Consider the following 14,692-nt stretch of genomic DNA (forward strand, 5'->3'; position numbering starts at 1 on the left):
TTGCGCTTCTAGTTCCTTTATTCGGCAACTATCCCATCCTTTACGAACTCTGCCCACCTCTAGGAGTTTCAATACTACTGCCTAGGGGGCACAAACCACAGCTGACATCGTATTCCGAAAACTATACCGGAAGCTTCTTACTCTAATCGCCTCGACCTTGGCTTGGTCAGCCAGCTTTGCCACTAATTCCTGGGGTGTCGCTTTCTCGTCCATGCCGTGAATGGCTGCAGCCTTATGGCGGGTTAGAGCTTTCACGCCTGCCTCCTCGCCAAGGACTTGGCTGATCGCCTCCTTAAGGGACTGAGTCGTGTCCGCTGTGTATTTCCGGAGTTCCAGAAGAAGCCCATCTTTAGCGGTGCGTCGAACTCGCATTACATTGTCACGGACATGATCCAGCTGCCCATCAGTGCGCCTCGTCACGCGCTCTAAACCTTGGCTATAACTCAAGAATTCGTTCGCCTGAATTAGTAGCGCCTCCGGGCAGGATTTCTTTAGTTTCTATACAAATAAGACCATACAAATTTAATTTGGTTTAAATAGATAAATAAATAAGTAATTATGGAATAAAAAAACGGTATAGAGAGATTTCCAAAGGTGGGGGTCGAACCAGTAACTTTTGCACCAGCGGCTAAAACTCACACCCAACGCCAAGCAGACCATTTGCGCTCAGAACTCTGCTATTATCCGAGTGTCTGTTAAGGCGAATAACAGATACAGCCTGGAAGTATACCAGGCCAATACCACTGGAGCTGCAAAAGGGCGGGCAAAGAAAAAGTCGCCCCGCTCCCCTCCGGCAGGCTCAGAAACACCGACCCAGCGACCGGAGATAAAATACTGAAGATCGGAACGGCAGACCAATGGGTATACGTGAGTAGACACTTGCACTTGACACCGGCGATACCAAAAGTTCCTTAATTTCAGGAGGAAAAACGTTCAAACTGGGGGGCTGTGTGCATACCGAACCAAACAAATGTCGTCGATCAAGTTTGATGAGCAAAGGGGGGTAATTAAGTCTTGGGGAAGTCCAAGGACCATTACGGGACTTTCACCACGCATGGCAACAGCGTGGATGAAAGCGATGGGCCAATGGAAAGTTACCATTATAGCGGTATCACACCATGTGATTCTAGAGGCCCCAAGATGCCTATAAGAGGAAATCATCAAATCGTCGAATTAAGATCAAGCTATCAAGTCATCGAGTCCTGATCAACAAAAAGCGAAGCAACGAATCTCTTTCGGCCTTACGAGTAACCTTAAGAATTCCAAGAGTGTCAACAGAACTGAAACATAAAACAAATAATCACGTATATATGTATATGAAGGAGGTGCAGGAGGAAGACGTTGAGTATTCCTATTCGCCAGTTAGCTACCAACGTAATTTGACCGCCGGCGAAGAGGACACGGTGCGCTTCATCAACTTGGCGTTTGATATGCGTCAGACGCGGCAACAACTCAGTCCTCCTCAGTATACGAAATAAACATCCACACACGTTTGAACTTATAAATCGTTGAATTCTGATTTCACCGGGGCTTTGTGTCGAACCTCGCCCCAAAAGATTTGAAACATCCCGAAGGACAAAAAAGGATCGTCGGGTGGGAGGTGGGTAAATATCTGCTTGGGCTCGCGCATAACAGGCTTTGGTCCTGGTGTCATAGGAGCCACTTGAACGTACTGCGCATAGTATCGTCAACGTCCGCTTAATAAAAAGCCATAACTCTAGACCAAAGGGACATGTTTCTGAGATATGTGGTAATAAGAGTAAAAGAAGAAAGTGTTTTTGTTGCAATAATATTGGTAAAGACTGAAAATAGCACAGATGTTCGATATACTAATAAAATATCAGCTGATCATATGTATATGTATAAAGTTTCAATCAACAATAAATAGGGTATAGCTTCTATTCAGATTCCGAGATAAAAAGAGAGAGTATTACCTATCGGTTCATTTACAGGAAGGCTTTTCCTAAGCCAAGAACAGTTTCATTTGGTTTTTCTAGTAGTATCACCTGAATTCCTATATGATGAAATGATTTTAAGAAAAGACTTTTGTAAGCAGGCTGAAATAAAAATCTATCGTAATGGCTTACAAATTGGAAAATATACTGAAGCGGAAATAAGTTCGGTAATAAGAATAAAGTTTGAAAACTATGAAATTGAAATTGACTCAAAGGCATCGAAAAGTGCAAATTGCGAAAAAACTATACACTGGTACGGCTATCCCATGCGTCGTTAAAATCGCTGGTAAAACTGAAATGTTTTAAAGCGCTGTGAAGAATATGGTTTTGTCATAAATTAAAAGAAATTTTGCTTTTTGAAGAGCGAAATGGAATTTTTGGGGCATACTATAAAGAATCAGAATATATGTATCTCAGACGGAAAAACAACAGCTGTAAAAATTTTCTATGCCGATGAAGCGAAGGCAGCTCCAAAGTTTTGTTGGCCTGGTAGGTTATTTTCGGAAGTTCATTGCAGATGTTTCGATTTTAGCCAATACTGATTTATTAAAGAATGTTGCAAAATTTATATACAACGAGAGTCAAATAAAATCTTTTCCTTTGCGAAAAGAATTGATAATTAAATTTTAATTTTTTGAAACATTAAACCCCAAGTATAAAAAAAAAAAAATGAAGTAAGTCGACTCGCCGACTTGGGTTTACCATACACATGGTGAAACAAATATTTCAAATTTCGAAAACCAAATGTAAGTCTATTAAATTGTTTTTACACGCTTCATACTATGTGCTATCTCGTTCACTCTACAAACATACGAGCACTCTAGCGCCGCCACTAGACAACGGCCAATCCTGGCCATGTGGACCGCTTAGTAAAGTACGTTTATACGCATATTTTGCATGTTTATAGTCCGATTTCAATATTTGGTAGTTTGGTAGAAATTGATAAGACTAATTAGACTGCCGAATTTAATTGCAATAGTCGAAAAACTACAGAAGGAAATCGGTTTTTTCTAAATTATGGAGACGGAAGTGGGCGTGGTAAAATATGAAATGATGTATACTCTGCGCGCAGACTAAGCCAGTGTACGTACTAAATTTGGTGACTTTAGCTTTGTTAGTTTTTGATCAAATCAGTTTTGTTTAATTTTCGGGGGCGGAAGTTAGTTTCTGCGCCCTAACTAAACGAGTATACGAACCAAATTTGATGACTCTAGCTGTTAAATTTTTTTAAGAAAAACAGTTTTATGTGATTCCTGGGGGAGTAAGGGGGCATGGACAAAATTCTAATTAACTCTATTTACATACTACACGAGTATACATACCAAATTTGGTGGCTCTAGCTCTTATAGCCTTGCGTGTTCATACAGACGGACGGTCGAACGGACAGACGGACATGGAACCGAGAAAATCAGAACTAAAAAAAATCAAAGAAGCTAACATCGTCTATGCCGAAGTTTATATACCCTTGCAGTCCTTTGTAATAATAATTTTACATGTTCACAATTTGTTTTCTGCAACTCAATTTATGAAAATACAAACAAAACAATTTTACTCTCTATTTTACAATTTGTTCTTCTTCTTCCCTCATTCCCAAAGCAAAGCAACGCACGCATACACATACACTTTATGTAGCGTTGCGTCTGTGTGTGTATGCATGTACTCTGTTGATGACGTATGACGTAGTAGACAGAAAGCAGCGCTGCCGGCAGAGCTGGGAGCAGAGCCGATTATTAAATTGACTGTAACTTGTGTTATATTTATCCGATCATATTCAAATTTTGGGATCTGCGGTTTTATATCCAATATTATCACAATGTAAATGTTAATGTAAATTGTATAGCATACTTGATTTGTATGAAAATGTTTCTTCTAGTTCTTCTAGAGCTATATGATGAAACTATAGTGGTCCGATCCTGATGGTTTTCATACTTTATTTTTGCCGGGTAATAAAAACCCCCATCTGAGTAAAACGCATACGCACAGACGGACATGGCTATATCAACTCAGCTTCTCATGCTGATCAAGAATATATATACTTTATGGTCAGAAACGTCTCCTTCTGTGCATCTGATCAATATTATAATACCCTCTGCAAGGGTATAAAAAAAAAAAAACATCGTCTTAAATTCGGTATGTGATTGTAATGCGCTTGCAGACAATGGAAACAAATATGTGTATACTAGAGTTGCTCGATGGATTCTTGAGCTTTAAGAAACTGATCTTGAAGTTGAGCACAGTGCAGAATATGGTATTCGTCATCCATATGCGTTAAGTCGCTACCCCGTTATGATTATATCGGCAGATTATATACACAATAAATTAAATAATGTTCAAATACAACACGAACAATTAAAGGCCACAATCGATATCTTAGGTCAGAAGACTTCTCATAACAACTATTTTATGAAAGCTGGCATACACTATAAGTTGGTCAATGACAAAGAACTAATTGTAGTTCCCTCTACTCTGCAACGGGAAATTATTTAACATGCTTATAATAGTTTCAAAGGAGTATTTTATCCCAAAAATAGACGAGAAAATACAACACCAAATAAGATGCTGCATTCCATGTCTAACACTTAATCGAAAGCTTAGTAAAAAGGAAGGAGAAGTGCTTCCACTACCGAATGATGAGCTGCCCTTTCAGTCGTTCCACATCGATTTTCTTGGACCCTTAGAGTCAACTCACAAGCAGTATAAGCACATTCTCGCAGTTATCAATGGCTTCACAAAATTTTGCTAGTTGGACCCGACGAAAATGACATCTACGAAGGTATTAAATCACAAGACTTTAACATCAAAGTCTATTTTTTGAAAATGTAGTTCAAATTATTTCTTACAGAGGTTCTGCTTTAACTTCTGACGAGTTTAAGGAGTGTTGCAATGCAGAAAGTATCGAATTTTACGACTGGTCTTCCACAAGCCAACGGACAATTCGAACGCATTTACGCTGTTATTATATCCGTGTTGTCTAAGACTTCAATAAAAGACCCCAGCAAATGGTGTAAGTTTGTCACTAAATTGCAACAAACTATAACTTCAACGTACAGCAGCAGCACACATTTAACGCCGGTCGAGCTACTGATTGGTATAAATATGCACACTATATAAATATGCTTCTATATATAAAGTCGGTGATCTGGTAGCTGTTAAACGAAAATATTAATACTTAGGTCCGTACCGCATTACCATAGTAAAGGCCAGAGATACATACGTCGCAACAACTGCAATACGTATCATCCAAATATTTGGATGCGATGTGCAGTGCGTTATTTCCTATTAAATTCTTTCAAAGTAGTTTATAATGCATGAAAAATTACTATCACATTAACATTTTCAAAACATTTAAAAAAAATTTGTTTAGCTACACTGGTTTTTTAATGTAAATTGTATATCATACAGCTGTTATATATACATACATACTACAACCCCGGCCATCTGGTTTTTACAGCAAAATACGATTCATTTATACTGTATACTGTATACCGTACTTTCACGATCCCTTAGATTTTGCACCAAAATGCAATAATTCTGTAACGTTATTGAATAGGAATGTCTTTTTTAGCTTCAATATGTTTTTTACTTACCCCTTTTATTAACGCATCGTTCAAATGATTCTGCTTTCGTAGGTAAAAGAAGGGAAATAAACATAGCCTGCAGCAACATTATTAACCCTAAGTTTAACAGCATTTCAAATTTTAATTCTGAAAGCAAAAACGTAAAAAGTTAGGGCAAACGTTTTTTTTTTTTTTTTTTGTATGATGAAGTTGTAAAACAATTAACTGTTGACAAAGAAATCTCTTATCAGACTATCCTACAATTTGACAGTGAAAAACCTCACACACCCAAACAGGAAGCACCACTCGTGGAGTTCAGGGAGAAGAAGGCTAATGTAAAAATTGTCATATGCTCGCCAGACTACGTGCGGCTTCCAACTGCCATCCGTCAATCCACTATTATTTTAATACCATGCATCCATACGGTGAAATGGTATATTAAAGGTGACGGACAGAAGGAAGCTTCTCCGACCCTATAAAGTATATATATTCTTGATCAGGATCAACAGCCGAGTCGGTCTAGCCATGTGCGTCTGTCCGTTCGTCCGTCCGTCTGTATGAACACGCAAGGCTATAAGAGCTAGAGCCACCAAATTTGGTATGTATACTCGTGTAGTATGTAAATGTATAGAGTTAATTAGAATTTTGGCCATGCCCCCATACTCCCCCAGGAATCACATAAAAATGTTTTTCTTAAAAAAATTAACAGCTAGAGTCATCAAATTTGGTTCGTATACTCGTTTAGTTAGCGCGCAGAAACTAATTGTTCAAACTTTTTGCCACGCCCACTTCCGTCTCCGCAAATTAAAAAAAACTGATTTTATCAAAAACGAACAAAGCTAAAGTCACCAAATTTAGTATGTACACTGGCTTAGTCTGCGCGCAGAGTATACATCATTTCATATTTTACCACGCCCACTTCCGCCTCTATAATTTAGAAAAAACCGATTTCCTTCTGTAGTTTTTCGAACATCGCAATAAAATTCGGCAGTCTAATTTATCTTATCAATTTCTACCAAACTACCAAATTATGAAATCGGACTATAAACATGCAAAATATGCGTATGAACGTATTTTACTAAGCGGTCCACAAGGCCAGGTTTGGCAGTTGGCTAGTGGCGGCGCTAGAGTGCTCGTGTGTTTGTAGAGTGAGCGAGATAGCACATAGTATGAAGCATGTAAAAACAATTCAATAGACATACATATGTACATCTGGTTTTCGAAATTTGAAATATTGGTTTCACCTGGTGTATGGTATACCCAAGTCGGCGAGTCGACCTACTTACTTCATTTTAGTTGTGGTTCTAAAGTCCCTATTCATTTTGGTCCTTCAAGAAAAAAGAACTCTGTAGTTTTTCCCCACCAATGTTCTTATCATGATAAGAGATTCAGAGATTGAATCAGCTCCTTAAAGTCTGAATTGTTATGCAAGTGTAAATGCTAGAACAGCTATAGGTGGCAAAATAAAATAACTCTTGTTTTCCCCACCAGTGCACTATGGGCGATTTTTCATAATGGGCGGCATAAAGTCATCAAATTTATGGTGAAATATTAAGAAAATGTTATTTTTTATTTATAGTAAACACTTCAGTTAGCTGAAAAACAATTTTTTTTATCGGGTGGCAACTCTCTTTTTTTGTGGCAGCCCTTCAAACCAGCAGATCTGTTGAAGCTCGCAATTATATAAATTGGCGCTAAAAATTTCATGCTGTTGAAAGTGCTTAAATTATTGTTGGTTTCGTTTCAATAAATAAGTGTAATATGGATAGCAAAGCTTAAGGTATTTAGAACCTTTTATTTACGCTAAATGTGTATAAATGTTCGTGGTGTTTTTAATGTCCAGTGTTATTGTTGATTGTATTTTTAGCAAAAATCTAACAATTTTAATTGTGTTCCGTGGAGTATTTCTTGAAAATTGCATATCAAAACATGCAACTAAAAATGGCAAGTTACTAACGAATCAGTCTACTTTATTGTAGTAATCATTTTTTTGCTCATTTTTGTTCCTTTTAAAAAAAATTGCACTTGAAGTTTTCATTTACGTTCAACAACAACACGCTTGTTGATATTTGGAACAACTACAATCGCAATGCTGATGCTGTCGCAGCGTACATAATGGAAGAAATAAATGAAGATAATGTGAACAAATTAAACATACAGCAAATAAAGGCAAAAGTGACTAATTTTGAATATTATATAAAACGATACCTGCGCAAATACAATCGAAATCTTGAGCGATTCAAGTCAATTTACACAGAATGGTTTGCAAAATGTATGGAAATAAATATGCGAAATGTAATGACTGAGGAAAATGATAAAAATAAAATGATTCAGTATGGAAGGTAATGAATTTGCATATTAGCATACCAAAACAGAACGAAAGTGGTAACAGCAATGATGGTAACACGGCGAGACGAAGCTTTGCAAATACAAAACTGTTTGCATCCATAACACTGTTTGATGAGGTCATTTTGAATAATTTTTACTATATATTAATAGCAATACCGTGTGAATTCTCAATCAGCCCAAAAAAGTACCGACAATTTTGTAATGACACTTTTAATCTATATATAAAAACCTATCCGTGGTACCCAATGTCTCAAACTGTACATAAAATATTAGTTCACGGAGCAGACATTATAAATTTGTGTATAGTTCCAGTTGGATGTTTGGGTGAAAATGCATCAGAAGCTTGTAACAAACATTATAAAATGGACCGACGTTCTCATGCCAGAAAAAATTCTAGATTAAGTAATATGGCTGCCGTTTTTAATAGAGCCATGGACTCATCTGATCCTTTAATATCAAGCTACTATATAAATAAGAGGCTGCAAAATTTGAAAAAGAAACCGCTTCCAATAGAAGTTATAAACCTTTTAGAGTATCCAACATCAGAGCTGAGTTCATACAATTTTGGAAATGATGAAGACACCGAATCAGACAACGAAAGCGATGACAAACATGAGAATTCTTTTGTTTTGGATGAAGAAGATTATTAACTTTTTGATTTTTTGAGTTTGGAATATTGTTAAAACATGGTAAAATATTATTTTTACTATTTTTATGCTTTGCTTTATAATAAAAATTTAAATTTTTGTACAGGTGCCGGGGTTATAAAAGGGCGGAAAATAAAGGCGTGGTCAAATTGACTAAAAAAAAAATCCGAAATCAAACTAAAATATTAGTAACAATTAAAAAAAAAATTAAGCGCCTAGCTCTGTGTGTGGACTTTATGCCGCCAAAATCAACTAATCGCCCATAGTTGTAGCATGTTCTAGAATAACAACATTGCAATGTATACAAATATATTGTATCAATTAGTAACAATATTTATGTGCGCAACATTGAAGTACATTGGCCTCTTAAGCAACATAACCACCCATGAGTGCATGGTGCTGGACAATTGCTGCTTCGGCAAATATAACACGCGCGGCCACTCAGGCCCAATATGCAATATGATACATCCTCACTCTATCGCTGCGGCGACATATATACATACATGCTCTTGTGTAAACATTATACATTTATACATTCATACATTTATACATAAATATGTTTATACATAAGCATACCGCTCCTCTGCCTGCATTGCCAGCAGCGCAGCTACGCCGTTTTAGCTATAGAGAACAATTGTAATAGAATTAAGAATTATTCAATAAACCATACTCAAACTGAAAAGACCTGCTTGTGTCTTTCTTTTGAAAACTCAAACTATCACATATTGAATGATACAACAGCGGACGTATTACATGGCGACCGTGACAGGACCGGCACTAATTTACAAAAGTGACCGGAAGGCAAAACGGACCAAATATAGAAACAACAGTGAGTACAGTGATGGGAAAAAAATCCGGTGTGGCAAAGAAATTAAAAGCCAGAAAGGCTGAAATTTTGAGTCTATTAAACAGCCCAAATATAATTAGTTGGAATACCTCGGTGAGATTACACGCCGAGGTAGAATTCATAAAAAGCCAATTGGGCGAAAGAAAAAATAAAGCCACAACCGAAGTTCCATACTTTACATTACACAACGTGGCAAAGACAAAATTAAAAATAGCGTCAGTGCAGCCAACCGGCGACGACCAGCTGACGCAGAGGATAATACAAGGCATGCAACAAAAGACAATGAGACAATCAACACCTTTACGGGTAATAATCAGCAACCGAGATTGAAGTGAACCGATAGCGCTACAAAGAGCGCCCAACAAAAATTAATAATAAAATTGTGCGCTGCGTCGCATGCGGCATTAAAGCTGTCCAATTAGAGTGTGGCCTGAAAACCACACGCAAAACTAGGCAGGGATATATGTAAAAAAAAAAGAAGGAAAATTTAACAAAAAAAAAAAAAAAAGAGATGAATAAAATATATAAAAAAAAACACTATCTCTAAATAAAGCAGAATCAAAAGAATTTCAAAATAATTAAGAAAAGAAATAAAAAAAAAAAACAATTTTAAAATTTGAATGTTTGATAATAGAATAAGCAAGTTTGATGACATATTAAATGAACCCAATATGGGGTTAATAGATACCAAGACAGTGGACTCCACTGCTAACGTCATTAATAAAATAGAGTCATCAAATGTAGATTTAAAGCCAACAAATGCACTTTTCTTAGTAATTGTAATAATAATGAGCGCATATGTGTTATATAAAGCATACAAACTACACAATAAATGTGTTACAAAAAGAGCCTTAAGCCATGCTAATGATCTTGATAAGATCTAAATAACATATGCAACAATTGTAATAAAACTGCATTTAAAAAAAAATATTATCAAAAGAACAAATATATATATCAATTTAAAAAAAAAAAAAATTTAAGCTGAATAAAATATATATCAATTGATTAAGATGAGTAAAATAGATGATTATTTTAGGAAGATAGTATCTACTATCTAGGCATCCCAGAATAGTTTCCCACTTAATTGAGGTTTTTAGAAGCGAGCAAAGTAATTCTCCCCAACACTCGATTTGTTTAATACAGATTAGGTTAGCTTACCTAGATATAACAGGAGAAGAATTCCCAGTAAGAGGTTGCACTTGGGTACAGATGAGTTTCATCCTCACAGTACCATATGTGTGCTGTTACACAAATGCCACAGGCACATTTTGCTTCTACCTGATGGATGAAGCTCAACAATAATAAGTTGTTGCGAGAATATAAATATAAAATATAAGGAAATTAAGGACTGGATTGTAAATAACAGAAAATTCAAATAAAGGATAGCCCACTTGATTGCAAGATCCATAGTAGAAGCATATAATCGCCTACACTCGACACTCGAAAATAATAATAGAGAGTTTAAAAAAAATCAGAGCAGTGTTAAAAGAACACTACAGTAAACTAAGTGCGGGACGAAAAACAGCCGCAGATGCATTCTATGATGAATGCAAACAAAAGGCAAAGTCCGTATTGAAAAGACAATATTGAATATAAACAAACAATTGATTTGGAAAGTTCAATATCGCTGGAAGAAGTAACAAAACCAATAGCTGATGAAGAAATAGGTCAAGAGGAACTATCAGTGAGCTCTGATCAATCAATAATAAGTCATAAAAAACCAGCCATTCCAAAAGAGAGCACAATGACACAAACGAGGGTAGAATTCATAAATACAGCCACCAAGCTGATACCATACTTCGATGGTGATGTTAAAAATCTACCAGGTTTCATCGGAGCGCTTCGCGTTCTTTACACCATAAAAGAACCGCACGAAGCGGTAGCCATCCAACTAATAAAATCAAAATTAAAAGGTCAAGCGGCTAGCAGCCTAAGCTCAGAACAAACGATTGATGAAGTAATACAAAGACTATCAACAATCTTCAAGGGTGACTCAGAAGACCTTTTAACTGCAAAAATTAAAAATCTGCAGAGAAATCCCAATAACTGTGTTTCATACACAATCGAAATTCCTGAGTTGACTGACGCCCTTAAAAGCGCATATATGTCCGATGGCCTTCCAAGTGAGGAAGCAGTAAAATATACTACCAAAGTGGCAGTAAATGCCATGGTAGGTCACACCAAAAGTCCAAGAGTCCAATTATTAATGGAATCAGGACACTTTCAATCAGCTAAAGAAGCAATCACTAGATTTACCACTCTTTCAGTAGAGTCGGGATCCACAGATAGCTTCCAAAATAAGGCCATCTATTATGCTCAAAGAAACCGTGGTAATTATAATAACAAAAATAATTATTGCGGTAGAGGCAATGGTCGTGGTTATTATAATAACTATAATAATAACAATAACGGCCAAAATTCCAGGCAAAACAGGAATAATAACAACAGAGGTTACAACAAGAATAATAGAGGTAACCGAGGAAATAACCGACAAAACGGTTATACCAATAATAATGTTATGGTAGCACAGAATGCTTCGGGAAACTCCCGATACTCATACTCAGCATAAAGAGTAATAAGATTCACGCCATCAGTCTAAATCAAAATACGTTTGTTACCTTCACGAATGTGGCAACGGGAAAAAAGGTAGTATTCTTAATAGACACAGGAGCGGAAATATCTATTGTAAAAAGAAATTCCGATAAACTTCAAAATATTCAAACCAATAAAATTATAAACATACAGGGAATCAGTCAAGAAGTAACTAAATCCATAGGGTTTACTTCTGTTAAAATCCAATTTTCAAAATATATAATCCCACACGACTTTCACGTAGTAAATAACCAATTCGCTATTCCATGTGATGGAATACTAGGAATCGATTTCATAAGGAAATACAACTGTCAATTAGATTTCAATCCGTCCGAAGACTGGTTAATAATTAGACCAAACAACCTAAAATATCCAATATATGTACCAATATCGTACAGTTCCGGTAACGATTCAATAGTATTACCAGCAAGATCCCAAGTTGTCCGAAAAATCGAAATAAGTTCACAAGAAGACAGTGCATTTATTTAGCAAATACCATAACTAACCTTCAAAACGCAGTCATACGATTACTAAACACTACAAACATAGACCAAATAGTAAACATATCAAGTTTGAAATATGAACCGCTTTCCGGCTACGAAATAATAGAAACAAATAAAGAACAGCGTGAAAACGCAGTACTAACTACGTTATCAAAAAATTTTCCCCCACAGTTTCACAGCCAACTTACGAAGTTGTGCAAGAAATATAGTGATGTATTCGGACTAGAAACCGAACCAATAACAACAAATAACTTTTATAAACAAAAATTAAGACTGGTGGACGATGAACCAATATACATATACCAAAAATTATAGAAATCCTCATAGTCAGAAAGACGAAATCCAAAAACAAGTCCAAAAACTTATAAAAGACGAAATAGTCGAGCTCTCTGTATCACCTTACAATAGCCCACTTTTACCGAAAAAATCATTACCAAATTCCGAAAATAAAAAAAAATTGAGCTCGAAAAAAAGTCACGAGACATAACATCCTTTTCCACATGTAATGGCTTCACGCGATTACCATTCGGTTTGAAAATAGCGCCAAATTCGTTCCAGAGAATGATGACTATAGCATTCACTGGCCTTGAACCTTCGCAAGCTTTCCTTTACATGGATGACTCAATAGTCATAGGTTGTTCCGAAAAACATATGCTCAATAATCTAACAGATGTCTTTGAGAAGTGTAGGCAACACAACCTAAAGTTACATCCTGAAAAATGTTCATTCTTTATGCATGAAGTCACCTTTTTGGGACATAAATGCACAGATAAAGGAATCTTGCCTGATGACACAAAGTATGATGTCATTCAAAATTATCCAGTCCCACATGATGCGGACAGCGCTAGAAGATTCATTGCATTTTGCATTTATTATCGAAGATTTATACAAAATTTCGCTGAATATTCTCGTCACATAACAAGATTATGTAAGAAAAATGTTAAATTCGAATGGACTAGTGATTGTCAAAATGCGTTCGAGCATTTAAAATCAGAATTAATGAACCCAACTCTGTTACAGTACCCAGATTTTAGCAAAGAATTTTGCATAATCACAGACGCAAGTAAATATGCATGTTGAGTTTGGCGCTAAGGTTCGATGTTTTAGCGGGCCCACAAGAAACACTTCACTTTCACGTGATACTTCATTTATTTCTTCCACGTGTTTTCTTATGCTAATGGTAGGCTAAGTGGGTGTGTGTATGGTGAGCGAGCGAGTCGGTAGTTGAGCCGCTATAAATTAATCGCCCTTACTCGCGGTTGTAACCAAACTGTTCTGTCCGCCGCTTAGTAACAAGCATAGAACCTAACATGTAAGCTTAAAGCGCAAGATGCAACGGTTAATTTCCCAGCACGTAGGCTGGCGCTTAAGTATAAGTATGAAAATGAAAGAGAATGAGTGATATGGGTTAACCCATTGGTGGCTGCGTCGGGTCTGCTGGGCAGTCAGTGGATTTCGGCGGCAACATTCCCCCCCAGTAAAGCTGCTCTCTTCATGGGGTTGCTTTGCTCCATTACAGCCGACGTCTAATACAGCTACTTTAGCCACGGGCCGTTGAAGAGTCCCATTGGCGGTTCTGATGATCACTCGACGCACCTGGTTGTCTTTGGCCAGGATTGTTTGCTCGACTATACCTTTTGGCCATCTATTTCGGGGCAGAGTCTCGTCCAATATTACAACGACGTCTCCAGCTGCTATTGGTGGTCTCTTCGTAAACCATTTTCCTCGCCTGGCTAAATCTGGAACGTATTCGCGTACCCATCGTCGCCAGAATTGATCGGCGAATTCTTGAACAGCTTGCCACGTGTGCTGTACGGTGTGTGTGGTTTTGAAGACTGGTTTATAGCCGCTTGCTGATCCTAGTAGTAGATGGTTAGGGGTGATAGCCTCGTCGTCTTTGCTGTCCAGAGAGACAAAAGTAAGGGGTCTGGAGTTTAGGATAAATTCCACTTCCCATAGTGCACTTTGTAGGCCCTCACTGGTGAATTTTCTCGCTGGGCAGATTGCGTAGAGTACAGTCTTGACGGAACGAACAAGTCGCTCCCATGCTCCCCCCATATGAGGAGCGGCTGGTGGATTAAATTTCCATTTGATGTCATCGAACGCCGGTTGCACGGCGTTGAAGTTGATCGTCTGCGCTTTGTCACAGATAATCTTTTCGGCAGCTTTGAAGTTAGTGCCATTGTCGCTGTAAATTTCTCTTGGGGTCCCGCGCCGATTGATGAAGTTTCGGATGCACATT

At 37.2% G+C, this 14,692-nt stretch overlaps 2 protein-coding genes across 3 annotated transcripts in view; both read right to left on the reverse strand.

Annotated features, from left to right (window-relative positions):
- The window catches only part of LOC137580198 (uncharacterized), a 393,130-nt gene that overhangs the window by 229,278 nt on the left and 149,160 nt on the right, over window positions 1-14,692 (reverse strand). For both annotated transcript variants that reach the window (XM_068294121.1, XM_068294120.1), the window contains exon 2: window positions 5,543-5,659. In XM_068294121.1, the coding sequence (XP_068150222.1) occupies window positions 5,543-5,645 (103 nt within the window). In that variant the 5' untranslated portion in view covers window positions 5,646-5,659. The remainder of the gene's footprint in view (window positions 1-5,542; window positions 5,660-14,692) is intronic.
- On the reverse strand, window positions 11,175-14,691 carry LOC137580181 (uncharacterized). Its single transcript, XM_068294099.1, has 2 exons — window positions 14,047-14,691; window positions 11,175-11,246 (listed from the first exon to the last, which is right to left on the reverse strand). The coding sequence occupies exons 1-2, from the start codon at window positions 14,689-14,691 to the stop codon at window positions 11,175-11,177; spliced, it is 717 nt and encodes a 238-aa protein (XP_068150200.1).

The sequence above is a fragment of the Drosophila tropicalis genome, unplaced genomic scaffold (genome assembly GCF_018151085.1).
Source record: "Drosophila tropicalis isolate 14030-0801.00 unplaced genomic scaffold, ASM1815108v1 contig_830, whole genome shotgun sequence".
NCBI classification, from domain to species: domain Eukaryota; kingdom Metazoa; phylum Arthropoda; class Insecta; order Diptera; family Drosophilidae; genus Drosophila; species Drosophila tropicalis.

Bases quoted from the DNA above. Each gene is read 5' to 3' on its own strand.
- LOC137580181 (XM_068294099.1), bottom strand. From the start codon at position 14,691: ATGTGCATCCGAAACTTCATCAATCGGCGCGGGACCCCAAGAGAAATT. The intron at 11,247-14,046 runs GTGCGTCGAGTG...TGATTTTATTAG, and splicing joins TCCTGGCCAAAGACAACCAG to TTGGATGGCTACCGCTTCGT.